The 14,792-nt window shown below is 40.9% G+C and overlaps 1 protein-coding gene across 1 annotated transcript; it reads left to right on the forward strand.

The window, feature by feature from the left end:
• The first annotated feature begins 854 nt into the window (after positions 1–854).
• LOC122985346 lies at positions 855–9,608 on the forward strand. Its single transcript, XM_044355928.1, has 4 exons — positions 855–1,693; positions 2,648–2,728; positions 3,476–3,660; positions 5,232–9,608. The coding sequence occupies exons 1-4, from the start codon at positions 1,609–1,611 to the stop codon at positions 6,111–6,113; spliced, it is 1,233 nt and encodes a 410-aa protein (XP_044211863.1). The 5' UTR covers positions 855–1,608; the 3' UTR covers positions 6,114–9,608.
• The last annotated feature ends 5,184 nt before the right edge of the window (positions 9,609–14,792 follow it).

The raw sequence follows: 14,792 nt of genomic DNA on the forward strand, positions 1-14,792 counted from the left end.
GATCAACTGGAAATGAATCAAGTGTTTTTGGTTAGCGATTAATCGTTTAAGGACTGCAGGCTTTGGCTTTTTCCAGTGTGGGGATTTGTTGATTTTATATGATTAATTTGAATGTTAATTAATTCCATTTGAGTTATTTTAGTTTTACTGTTAATCAGATTAAATCAGCATGAACATGATGTCTCTTGCTCCAGTCTAACTACACTGGTATGCCGTCTATATTTCCACCACCGCAAACTTCCATGCAACCTTGCCTCACTGAAGTGTGGAGAAAATTGGTAATACTTGGCAGTAAAGTATATGTTATTTGGCCATAAATCATAGGGTTTGTGATTTAACGATAAAATTTTATGGTAAAATGTTGTAAAAGAAACTGAAATGTATCCAGATATGAAGTTGCTTTGGACAAAAGTGTCTTATGCATGCCAAAACACTGGCTCTATAAGTGCTGACAATCAAAAATTTTAGTTAAATTAAAAATGACCTCATATATTCCTATATTTAGTCAACCCATCACATTTTTATTTTAGATTATGACTAATCCTAAAGTATTTGCTTTTTCAGTGCTTTCTCTGAATATTTTTTGTTAATCAGGGCTCAACAAATATTTATTATTCGTAAAAAAATTAACGGTTGTCCATTCAATAGTTATTTGAAACGTTACATTATTGGAGATGCATTCGTTTTAGTGTTTTGCATCAGCCGTTTGGTGAATCTAAGGAGAAACTGACTTATTCCGCCCATCTGGTAGACGCCAACGTCATTATCGAGCAAGCCATATATTGTGGGGGTTTATGTGCCGAGTTAAGCCTTTCAGGTAGTTTTCCTCTCAACATCCTGCTCTTCTTCATCATAATTCACAAATGCTAACTCTCAAATACGTCTCGCCACATTTTTTCCCAACTTTTTACACGAACAGCTGATTTATAGAGCCTGTCATGATGTTTAAACCTCATCGGGTTAACACAACCTGGAAGGCTGAGTTCGGGGTGAAAAAGTTTTCACAGGCTAACCGCATTGGAGCTCGTGCAGCAGGGGGTCGGGCTCGCGCTCACGGAGATGATGCTGCTGGGCTCGCGGAGCCGCTGGGTAACCGGCCAGCAGTCGCTCCGGCACCGTAAAAACTAACACATTAGTGGTGTTTGTCACCGACGGTATCTTGTGTTGTGTAGCAGCCGACAAACACAACAAAATGCTGCCGTAGTTGATGTTTAATGAGCCGCAAAGGAGCAACAGACAGCGGGTAGTTATGCTAACCAGCGGCGGTTAGGTTAGCCCGCAACGCTCCAGCACTTTTACCGTTAACGTTGTCTTCTCCAGGCGTCATGCGATCGCCGTCTCCCGGTGTTCACGTTTTAGTTGTTTGCGGTTTCCCATTAGGGCTGAAATAACCGACGGTTAGAGGTTTCAGCAGCTCAACAACATGACTCACACACTAGCAGGCTAAGTTAGCCGGCGAAGTTAGCCGGTGATGCTAGTGGTGCCCCCTCCAAGCCGCGGGCTGCTGAAGTGATGTCTGTCCGATGGAGCTGAAGTGTTTCTCGGCTTGCCAAAGATGACGCGCCGCCTGAGCCGGGTGTTTGTGCCTCTGTCAGCAGGAGGCGGAACATGGAAACCGAGGAAGAGTGGAACAAAGACCTGAGTGCACACAAACTGCTGGATAAAAAGGTCCTCTGCAAGGATGGAAGGATCGGTGAGCCTGCTGCTTTTTAAATGTCTTCTCTAAACTGTCAAATGATCATCGATGGGTTAAGTTTACGGCAAGGTGACCTCTCATCTATAGCAGTAACGTTAGTGGAAAGTACATTTACTCAGGTACTGTGCTGAAGTACAATTTTGAGGTACTTGTACTTTACTTTAGTATTTCCATTTGATGCTACTGTATATTTTCACTCCACTATATTTTAGCTTTAGTTACTTTTCAGATGAAGATTTGACACAATGGATAATATAACAAGCTTTTAAAATACAACACATTGTTAAAGATGAAACCAGTGGTTTCCAACCTTTTTGGCTTTTGACGTCTTACAAAAAGCAGTGTGTAGTCGGGGTCACATTTCACATGTCTATGAGTTGTTAACAGCTCCACCAAATAGTGATTTTTCCCTCTAAACTTCTCACATGCTTTCATTTCAATAAATGTTCAAATGATCCAATATTTCAGCAAAAATCAAAGATTAGAGAAAAAGTCCAAAAACTGAAAACAGATTTGTGTATCAGAACTTTGTTTTTTCTTCTTTCCTCTCCCATTAATCATCTCACGACCCCTCAGATTTATCTGCTGACCCTTTGGAGGGGCCCGACCCCTAGGTTGGGAACCACTGGACTAAACTAGCTAACTGTATATAAAGTAGTGTAAACTAGCTCCACCTCCAGCAGCTACAACAGTAACATGCTGCTCTAACACTGATGCTTCACTATTAATAATCTAATGATGTCATATATAATAATATATCAGTCAGAGGGACAAAACCACTACTTTTACTGCAATACTTTAACTACATCAAGCTCATAATACTTATGTACTTTTACTGTAATAGGATTTTTCATGCAGGACTTTGACTTGTAATGGAGTATTTGTACGTTGCTGTATTGGTATTTTTACTGCAGTAAAGGATCTGAATACTTCTACCACTACTGTCTACAGGTATAGTGAAAAGTCTTCACAGCCTGTTGAAAACCCAGAACACACTGCAGATTCAGTCCATCACCCGCTCAGAATGTGCTGGTAGGTAAAATCCTCCAAAAAGTCGACATAAATGTTAAATGTGAAAATGTGATAAAGCTGATGATTGTGCTCGGTTACTACAAAGACATAAGAGATATTTATGCCTTTATTTTGTTAACTGAGACCTTCCTCGACAGAACCTTTTGAATAATGAGGATAATGGTGATGACATGTCAGCGTGTATGAATAGCTTCAGCTTGTGTCTGTCTTGTTTTTCAAGTCACAGAGCTAAACTTCAGTTTTTCTGAAAGAAACATCCTTGACGGTAAAGTCTTTCTGTTCTGAAGGTATTTCCAAACTCCTCAAAAACTTTCCACCGTCTTGACGATAAAATATTTCTTCTGTTAGTAAGTGGACCTGAAGATCAGCATTTTTGGCAAATTACTGTTTGCAAGGTCAACAAATAACTTTCACACACTTCAGCACAGTGTTCATTTTGTCAATGAAAGTATTTGTTAAAAACCTTTTATTTCATGATTAAATTGCAAGAAAAACATAAATGAAAAAATACTGACAATCTCTCTTCATTATGCCCTGACGAGTAAAGACGAGATGAAATAGCTGGCTGTGTTCGGGTTATAGATCAAACAACTCATCGAGAAAATAACAATCAGATTAATCGATAATGAACACAATCGTTAAAACAGGTAAGGGTTAAATACTATATGTATATGCTGTTGATCTCAGGTGTGTGTGTGTGTGTGTGTGTGTGTGTGTGTGTGTGTGTGTGTCGTCTGCGTAACTCAGGCTCTTGTCCAAATCTGATGATGAGTAGGAGCGAGCACGCCGATGCGCGGCCCGTCCCCGTGGCCCTCACCCCCCAGCTCCCTCCCAGAGCTCACCGGCCCCTCTGTGTGTCGGTCTCCTCCGACAGCAGCGGACGCTTCAAAGCTCTGGAGACGCAGGAGTGGAAGAACAACCTCAAAGCTCAGGTACGTTCACAAATACACACACACACACACACACACGTCTGCTGCTGAGAAAGAACACCGAGCAAAACAAATGAGTTAAAGAAATCATACAAGAGGCAAAGAAAGAGAAGATTTACAGAAAGACTTGCTGCTGACTAGAAGGTTTTCTCTTCTAACGGTGTCACCTGGCTGCCAGGGTGAGGAGTTAGAGGGGCGTATTTAACTTTGGGGTCACGTGATTTATAGACAGGGTCAAAGGTTAGGCTGCAACGGAACTCACGGTTCAGAAGAAGATGGGAGACAAATATAAAACATTACAACTTACATGAAAACAACATTCAAGATGTCCAGTGTTTAAATAAAATCTTAAAATATGTAAAATATTCAATACCCAGTTGTTAAATCTAAGCGTTATATGACGTCTGATACCTTCTTCCTTTAAACATGGTAGTGAATGAAACAACAGCTTGATGATAACTTACAAACATGAACACACGTCTTGTCCTGCAACTTGTTGAACGAGCCTCCAAACAAACATTCACCGCTAACGTCAGTTAGCAGCTAGATGCTAATTAGCTGCTCAGCTGCAGCACATTAAACATCATGTAAACATACCTACAGACGTCACTTCAGACCTGTTAGATGCTGGTTTGATTGTTTGCTCTTTAAAATCTCTGTTAGCAACACGCTGTCTGTCTGTGACTTGTAGCTACAGCAGTTTCTTTACTTTGTCTCCAATGAGACATTCAATTCTACAGTTAATCTGCGGTTCATATGCATATATATATATATATATATATGTGTGTGTGTGTGTGTGTTTATTAATATCATCTATATGTGATTGTCCACCTTCCTCCTGCATCTGGTGTTGAACCATAATTTTAGTCCTCTCTGCAGAGACACTGCAGACATTTACTTCTTCTTACAGGCAAAAGTCTTTAGCAAAGGAAGATATTTTTCATTTTTTACATCTCTGTTTTTACTCCGCGACCTCCAGTTTTTTGTGTTTATTGATCTACATGTGTTAAAAACCTCACAGATACCAGTCCCTCTAAAAGAATAATAGGCAGAAATAACATTTGAGTAGGTTTGCAGCTGTTGGAGTGAATAATTATATAATTAAAATAATAATTTGACACGTTTTTAATCTTGTGTATTACAGCACCACCTGCGAGCAGCTAATTTTGTTATAATTTATTATTCACCTGCCTGTGTGACATTAACTCTGTCTGTAAGATATATTGATTTGATAGTGAATGTAATGTATTTGAAATGGATCATTGTTTCTATGTAACACTTATATATTGTTCATATTCTGACCCCTCACAGTGTCCCCTCATAATTATTTTATTTTTCAGTCATAAATATTTAATCAGTCATTAATAAATTGTTGATTAATCCTTAATGAAGCTTTCAGGAAGCAGAGAGAAACAGGAGAAACACAACAGCCAGCATGATTTCAATGAATGTTTTAATAAATGACGACTTGACTGTTTGTCTGCTGGGATCAACGTCAGGATCAGGATCACAGGAAGTCTCAGTAGCTTTTGTCTGATGAATCGGTGGACTACATGTGTGTGTGTCTCTTGCAGATGGAGCAGGCCCACAGCGCAGGAGCCGCCAGCAGCACAGGCTCTCTGGAGCGAGCGTCTCTGTTCTGCGCCTCGGCGTCCACCACGGCGTCCAGCTCCGGTCTGTCCAGCCCGGTGGAGATCCTCACCAAGAGCAAATCCTCCAGCCGCTTCTCTCTCTTCTCTCCGCCCTGGAACAGCAGCTCCGAGTCCGACTCCAACCCTCCGTCTCGCTCGGGCTCCAAGAAGCTGCGCAACTACAGCAGGAGAGCCGCCACGGGTCCAGCCGGAGCCAGGGGGCCCGACACGCCTGAGTCCAAACCCGGCGGCCCCGAACACTTCCAGTACTCCGAACCCGTCATCTCCAAGGTGACGGACTACATCTACGTCGGCAACCTGAACGCGGCGTACAACGGGCGCACCTTGTGTCGCAACAACATCGACAGCATCATCGACATGAGCAGCGTGCCGGGAGAACCGGGCCCAAGCCTCAACCTCATACCCTGCACCTGCTCCCGCGGCACCCGCCATAGCTGGTCCCGCCTCAAGGTGGACATCGGCGACGTGCCGGACGCTCTTGGCGACGGCCCCGCCCTGAAGCAGCGCTGCTTCGAGGACATCAACGGGTGCATCGACGCCTCCACCGAGAAGAGGAAGCGCGTTCTGGTCCACTGTCGGGACGGGTACTCCCTGGCGCCCACCTGCATCATCCAGTACCTGATGGTGAAACAGAACATGAGGCTGATCGCAGCGTACGAGCTGCTGAGAGCCAAGTACCCGGTCAACATCAGAGAGTGCCACCAAAACGTGCTGGTGAGCCTGGAGAGGGCGCTGCGGCCCGGAGGCAACGTGGACCCTGAGTGCTTCAAACAGGCCATCTCACGCAAAGTGGCGTGGACCTGACTCAGTTTCCCAACATGCTCGGCTTCTCTTTACTCCTCCACCCTGTCGCGGTATTAGATATTACTCTAAAGACAACCGAGGGCAGCTGTTGTTCTCCCTGTAGACTGCTCAACTGGATATTATTGTTCCTACCTGAGTTCAGTGGTTGTAAAAGTTATGAATTTGATGTATTTCCTCTTCAAACCTGTAAATGTGACCTGGCTGTGATGCCCCTCCCCCTCCTCCCCCCTCCCCTCACAGAGCAGGAGACGCAATAGACTTAACTGTAATGTATACAGCTTCTTGGTATAACAATGTAATCGTGTTGGCTGTATAGTTGATATAGTCCTGCTTCAGTTCTGTGCCATGCTGTCGTGGTGGTGTTTTATATCAGGGGAATTTCTTAAAGGGAGATCTCAGGAGATTATTGATGTCATTTCAGTACAGAGTGGGAAATTATTAGTTATTAGTCTGCGGCCTCCATCACACCTGGAACTAAAATGCATCTTGGTGACCTGTGTTTGAACCACATATGGTTGGAAAATATGTCCTAAAAGGTTAGAAAGATCCCGTCAGTTTATATTATGCAGCTGATTAATATGTGACACAATGTGAACAGAAAATCTACATTTAATCACACATGGTTCCAATAACTGCTTCAACGTTCTGCTGCAGGTGTAGATTAAGGCATCAGAAAATCATTTTAACAGTGAAAAGGTGGTTTAATGAGCCAATTGGCACTTTTAAACATTTATAAATATGGAAGGACACCTCTGTGTGTTCCAGTTTTCATTCACAGGGAACGATAAACGTGAACATTTGAGCCTCGTTCCTGATGTCTTGAATACTTGAGGAGGAAGAGTTAAGAAAAATTCCTGTTGCTGATTTCCATGTTTTCACCAAACTGTCCGACTATAGAAACAGATGGACAACTCAGAGAAGGTGTCCTGTGGACTTAAATTCAAACACAGATGTGTTTTCACCAAATGTGTCCTTTGGCTACATGTAGGGCTGTAACTACTGATAATATTTTCTATTAATTGAGTAATTGTTTAGTGTATAAAATGTCAAAAAGTAAATCATAACCCAGATCCCAAGATAACGTCTTCAAATATCCAACAGTCCAAAACCCAAAAATATTCCATTCATAATGATAAAAAACAGAGAAAAGCAGAAAATGATCACATCTGAAAAGCTGGAACACACTGACCTGATTAATCGATTATTAAAATCGTTGCAGATTCCTTTTCTTTCGATCGACTGATTGATTTATTGACTTTGTTTAAGCTCTACTTGCCTCACACGCTAACAGAGCACGAGATGCAAAGAAAACAGGAGCCTGTTGATCACAACGTTGCTCCACAGAGTCTCTCTTTAACAGCTTTCACTCTCCCCACACATGAAAACTCAAACTTTTATGGAAGATTTAAACACAAACGGTCACTCAAGATGGTTTTTAAACATATTTCTGACGCCAGGTGTGAACTGCAATCTGTGAACTTCAAGATTTTGACATAAATCTGCAAAGATCAGACAATGAAGCAAGTAAGGCTGTGCGATATGACCAGAATCTCAAATCCAGATAACGATACGTATCACCATACAGTAAATTCAATGAATAAATAGTTTATATAAAACGACAACATGGAAAAGTGCAGTTTTCTGGTCCGTGTTAGACTTTTCATACCTAAACCACATCCATGCATCCGCACCGTGCAGAAGAACCCAAACTATCGTCCAAATGATGAACAATATTGCCGCAAAAAGTGATTGGCGACACAACGAAATAAACGATAGAACATAATATGAAGCGATAGACGTCACATGATATATATCATCATATCGCACAGCCCTAGAAACAAGTTAACTGGCCATCTTTTGTTTGGAGGGTGTTTTTCTTCCTCTTCTTGTCTGGATGTTCTCGCCGCTGTGGTCTCAGTTGGGAAATAAAGGAATCGGTTTTCAACCCTGTCGAAACAAAAGCTGCAACTCTGCCGCTGATTCTCTAAAGACGGAGGATGTGATTCGTCACCATCGGATCACCGTCGACTGGATTTATCTGCTTCTATCGCAAGAAGAGACTTTGCACATGAACACGAGTTTAAAATCTGACCTGCTTCTGATCTTGTGACCTTTTCGTGCTGTTTTTTTTTTTTGTTTGTTTGTTTTTTTGTGTGTTTTCTGAGGTCATACTCGATGGAAGACGAACGGCCCAACCTGTCCTCTGTGAGGAAGACTGTAGCCCCGTTTTGTTTTTTTGTTTTTTTAGCCACAGTTTGGTTAAATCTCTTGGGTGGTGCTCAGACTGTGGCTTTGTGAATTTGAACTTCAGTGTATGCAGTGACAGCTGGGTGATGTGCATCTCTGTGGATTATCAGTATTAGTGCGTCGGTGCCACTGAACTGCGATTCATCGTTAAAACTGCAAGAGATGATTTTGCACTACTCACAAGATTATTGTCTGAAATGCAAAATATTGCCTTTTTATTTTAATATTGTTTGAATTATTGTTTTTATTATTTTTTTTAGAGAATGACTGATGACGTTACTTTCCAAGAGGTTTGACATTTACCACGTTTACATGCTCATTAGAACCAGATTTAGGTAAAAGTTTTAATTAAAGTGTTGGCAGCCAGATAATCTGAGTTTACATGATTTGATGTTTGACCAAAACGATACGAGTCTTAACCTCAACATGATGCTTTTTTACAACATCTGGTACTCTTTATCTTTTTCTACAAATAAAGTTGAGTCACATAATCCACAATTTTCTGCACAAAAATCAAATTATTGAAGTAATGAGACATTTTCTGAAGAAAGAATAATCTGACCAAGCATTCAGTGCCGACCAGGGCTGCAACTAACAATTATTTTCATTGATTATTTTTTGATTAAAGTCCATTTGAGTCCCAGCTGCCAGTTTTGGCCAAATATTCGTCTTTTCAGAGAAGATGTAAAAGGAAATAAAGAGTGTGCGTCATAGTTCAACAACGTCTCTCCTGCGTTGCTCCAAACATTAAGATATTACATTTACATTGATATATAACAAAAGCATCAAATCTTCACATCAGAGAAGCTTCGATCTAAGAGTGTTTGGTATTTTTGTTCAATTAAATGACTTAATTAAATGATAATTTGCCTCGCATGATTTAGATGTTTCTCTGCTCCGACACACCTGATTCGAATGATCGGCTCGTTATGAGGCTTCAGCAGAGCTTTAATGAGGAGCTGATCGTTAGAATCAGGTGTGTCGGAGCAGAGAAACGTCTAAAACATGCGGGGCAGGAAAAGACTAACGCTGGACTAATTAATTAATCAGCACTAGTGCCGATATTCGCTCTACTACAGACACAATTCAGTCAGTAGGAAGAAAGCTGTCGAGGTTTAATATCTGTCCTGTATTTGGGTTAAAGTATGTTTTTGACTAACGCTGTAATAAGCTGTCCCGCCTGCTTTTTCCCCCACTGGTATATTTTGTCTCACCAGTTCTGATTTTACCGTTTATTTTAGCGCAGTCCCTCAGTGGTTTTATGCTAAACTGTCATTTGAAGATGCAACTTATGGGAGGATTCAGGAGAACCTGGTTTATGCATCGATCTCCCTGTAAATGCAAATACGGCCTTATCATGTGAGGATAACTGCATTAGGGGCGTTAATCATGACTGCAATGTTCATGATTAAACATACAGGCCTGAGAAACTGGAAAATCCAATCTGTAGATTATTTTCTCTATTGATTAGTTGTTTAGTCCATGAAATGTCAGAAAATGGTGAAAAATGTCACTTTTTCTCAAAGCCCAAGATGACCTCATATGTCTTGTTTTCTCCACAACACAAAGATATTCAGTTTACTGTCATAGAAGACTAAAGAAACCAGAAAATAATCACATTTATGAAGATGGAATCAGAAAAAAGCAGTTTATCGATTATCAAAATAGTTGCCGATTAGTTTAACAGTCGGCAACTAAGTTAAACTAAGTTAAGCAGCTAACCGTTTGGTTCAGGTAAGCTAACAGTCCAGTTCAGTGGTTAAAATTTTGGTTTTAATCAGCAAACATCTTTTGGTTTTGTTCCATGAATGAAAACGTACCTGCTCGTAAAATTATCTTAACAATGAAGCTGTACAGTCAAAGCTGAAGGTGAAATATTAACAACAAGAAGGAAGAAGAACCAGACGGACACTAGCAAACAAACACTTAACGCTTTAAATCCATTAAGCTAACTATGGAGGACAAATCAGGCCAAGACAGGTATCCAATATTTCAAAACAAATGTTAAAAAAAAAATGTTATGACTGGCAAAATATTTTGGCACAAAACATTACTGACCACTACAACATGACAAACCTTTCTGACAGGAAATATGCAAATATTTAAATTAAGTCTTTAAAAGGGAAAACTAGCATCTGAGTGGCATCTACAAAAAGCCTTAAAGCACTACTTGGACATCCTCGTTTTTTCGTATTTTAAAGTTTTTAGGGTTTATTTTTTTAAGTTAATGGGCAATCTTAGTGAGAATCAGTTGTCAACAACAAACCGTGACATTAACCCCCAGCAGCACAGTTCAGTCGTCATGTGACCAGAGTGGAAGCGAACAGTATGGTGCCTTCATTTGGAGTCGTCTCGTGACTGTACGGTGACATTTGCACACTTTGTATGACTTTAACTTCTCTTGAGATGTTGTAAAATGTTGAATATTTTTTCGATGTTTTCTTTTGGGCAAAAAAAAAAAAAAAAAAAGTATGAACATGATATCTGTGTAAAAGTGGTCCTTGCTGTAATATATTTGCTAGTCATTAGTGCACAGTACTGGTGTTTTACTAATGATGAGACCGATCAAGACAATATATATATTTCCTCGATGGATGTTTTACTGCTCATACAGTACGCTGCAGTAGACCGACACATTTTGGTTAATCCTTCGTCGTAAATGTTTCTGCGAATTGAAATCTTCAAAGTCAAAGTCATCACATCAAACTGAATAGGTTTTCTAACTCGTTCTCTCAGGTGATTTCTCAGTGGCCCAGAATGTTCTCAATAAATATGATGTTCAGATACGTGAAGCGATGTATTTCTCATGTCAATATTCTTAAGTCAGATATAATTTGTACTGTTGAAATATTAAAGAAAACCATGTACTTAACGGTTGTTGTGGTGTTGACTTAACAAAAGAATTGTGCAGCAAATACGTTATTCGCCAAAGCACAAATAGTGGGTTTTATATGAATATTTGTTTCATACAAATAGTTTAAAAATTATTTGTTGGGGGTGTTCACCAGAGATAAAGCAAAGTGCTCCCAACGGACTCTCCATAACCTGTGTTTCCCCTTCTCTTTTCCACAAAGTTAGGTTGTAAAAAATAGGCAATAAATGAAAAGTGCAAAGCAATAATTGCCTTTGAAGTTGTTATGGGTGTATAAATAGGTAGAGGTCTGTCTGCAGTGAGGCGATGAGTAAAGTTTTAGCTCAGTAATCAGCGCAGTCGTCTATGATCTGGGAGACTTCAGTTCTGGACCCGATGTGGGGACCTCCTTCGTAAGGTAGTTTATTCATGAACACTTATTGTAACACTTTAATTTTCTAAAATTAAAAGTGTCAGAAAAACAAAAACAGGATTTTTAAGCCTCTTTCCACTTTTATTCGAATACAAATACAGATACAAATAATTTTGCTGCCTCAACAAATACAGATACAAATACAAATACTGGGATCTCTGCACATCCCTAATGTCCACACAAAGCTGCTAAATTTGTAAACCCATGTTTTTCTCTTAGTATTGTTCCTCCGTCCTGCCTGAAACGTTTTTCTCCCCTGAAAACAGCTTTTCCAAAATGGCCTCTAAGGTGTGTAAAACATGAAAACGCAGGCTTGGTGTTGTAGTGTGTACGGGGAAAACAAAGCTTTGTAGAAACGCTGTCATATCACTGACAGAACAGATGGTGGCGGCAGCGCAGTATTTCATTGGAGGAGGAAGAAACAACTACAGTGACAACAACAGCTGACAGCTACATGCAAGTGTTGTTCTATTTATTGTCTACTGACGGCTTGTTTAGAGTGAAACGTTGCTATCTACCACCTTTCTCTCCTCAAACTGTTGGAATCTGCTGCAATAAACTAAATGTCAGAATACCGCTTCTTATTCGCTGGTTTTCTGTGGCTGACTTGCTCATCTGTCCCCCGCACATGCCTAGTAGGTGGAGAATTACCCGTTTTGGTGCTTTTAATGTGGACGGAGGTGTTTGCAGAAACAAACTGGAACTCCTGCTGCATGTCGTTCATGCTTGAAATCAGCGATTTAGAATTTAGCCGGCTTAATGTGGACAAGTCTTAGTAATGAAATTTCCACAATGCTTACAGAGACAAAGTAAATTCACATCATGGATGTATAAAGAGAAGTGGATACAGGAAGGCTTTGAAGCAAATTTGACATAGCGGCCAACCGTGTAATTACAACGTCACGTGATGCACACTGGCCCAAAATGACTTTTTCCCATAGACTTACATTGTGAAAGAGACGTCTGTAAATCAGTGGATAAATTTTTCTGAGCGTCACAACCCCCACGAAATGACTTGTCTCACTATCAGAATTAAATCTGTTCGGTCCAATCACATTTCAAAAGCCTCGAAGAGCCGCATGATTGAATTGTTTTATCTCCATTCAAGTTAGCCAGAGGGCTAAACCGGAAGTAGCCGACTCGGCCAGCGACAGTCACTAGTGCGCATGCTCTATGGGCCGCACAATGCGGAAGATCCGAGTACTTTCATACCAGGAAGTCGATTTTTTATTGCTTCATGCGCCACTGAGCAACTTTCATAGGAATGAACGGGGCCCCGCCTCCGACGCTGTATCCAGTTCTCTTTATACATCCATGATTCACTCGGATCTTTCAAGTAGAGTTCGTCGTTGGTGAACTTTGACACGTGGATTTACGCTATTCAACAAACCATCTTGATGGAGCTGCCCAATAGAGAGCCGGAGAGTCCAAAATGGAGAAAGCTTATACTAGCTGTGTCACACCGTCCAATTTTATACAATGTTTTAATAGTATCATGTTAGCAGGTAGTTTGCCAGCCACAGCATCTTACTGTCTGAAAGAAGATTTCTCAACACCTAGAGACAACAGTGTCCATCCCCTAAATGCCTCATGCAGACTATCAGTAGACGCTACATTTTACCTGCGTAAGTTCCTGCGTCTGAGGAACGTGAATAGAAACTCTAAACTTTTGCAGTTCATTCTCTGGTAGTACGGATGTAATCCCATCTCTGACCACAATGTGGGTTGCAATGGCAGAGTGGCGCTGTCTGTATTTCTGCTTGTTGAATCCTTGTGCAGAAGAAGAGGAAGCAGAAGCAACGTTGTTTATTAGGTATTTTTATGTATTTCTGAATATGCCTTAGACATCCAGCACTAAGTCTTGTGCATACATGCCAAGTTTCGTTCACAGTAACATTACACAGTTCAACAGTACAGCTTAAGTCTCTTAAACGTTTTCATCATTAACACTACAGATGTAATCCCACCTCCGACCACAGTGTGGGTTGCAATGACAGAGTGACAGGTCGCTAGCTGCAAGGTGGCTTGTTTCAGCAACCAGGCTTCATTTGGCCTTTTGAGCTTCAAAATCTCTCTTCAGAGACCAATGGGTGATGTCACGATGGCTACGTCCATATTTTTCTTACAGTCTATGGCTCTAACATACAGCGAGTGACTATTTTAGGAAGACACTGTCAGTGAACTCTGTGTGTGTTTGTCTGTTGGAAGAGAGAGAGAGAACAGCAGCGGTTGAGCAAGAACAAAGCTGTGAATCAGATAAATAAAACGTAATTTTCTGATTGTTTCACAGCAGCTAAGTTCTAAAGCACAAATAAAAACACCCACACCCCCAAATGACCCTGCAGGAAGGTGCCACATTGCCAGATTTTGTGTGAATGCAGAGCTTCATCCCGTTGTGGGAAATCTTCAGATGGGCCAATAAATCTTCAGGTCACCCACAACTTAGTATAAAACTCAAAACTTATAAGAGACAGACTCAAAGAAATACACTGGAAGCTGGTAGAGTTCAATGTGAATAGGTTTACTCTGCATAAAGAGCAATACAAAGCAAACCGTGGATCCCGGGATAAAGAACCTAATGAAAAACCATAAGACATTAAATTATATACCTCCTACCCTTATTATATACCCTCCTTATGTGGGGCTTATTCGCTTAACCCCACCTTGTTTGATCTTAACACTTTGGTAATAATCCAAACATGACTCACCTCAGAAAACAATGGTGTCTCACACTTCTCTAACATGTATCAGTTGTACTTAGCCTCTTCCACATTTCTCATAATAAACGTGGCCTAGCGGCCTTCCCTCATCACACACAGAAGATTAAAATATGACATTGCTGATTCTCCCCTTCCGTATTCCCATAGAAACTATCTGCTAAATGTTTTCTTTGCACAATTACTGGCCAATTCATGGAAGGACAGTTTTCCACCACAATCCTCTCCGCTGTGGCCTCTCTGCTCTGTGTATGTGTTGCTCAGCACCGCCCTCAATCAAACAGACACAGACAGACAGCAGAGGAGAGGGACGGAGATGGTGACCAGCCTTTTACCTTCTCCGCTTCTCCTGACTGGAACGTACCATCTACTCAGGTGACCACAGGATGAGCAAGACTAATACAAAGCTTTCAAAACATAGAGAACATTGA

The sequence above is a fragment of the Thunnus albacares genome, chromosome 7 (assembly GCF_914725855.1).
Source record: "Thunnus albacares chromosome 7, fThuAlb1.1, whole genome shotgun sequence".
NCBI classification, from domain to species: Eukaryota; Metazoa; Chordata; class Actinopteri; order Scombriformes; family Scombridae; genus Thunnus; species Thunnus albacares.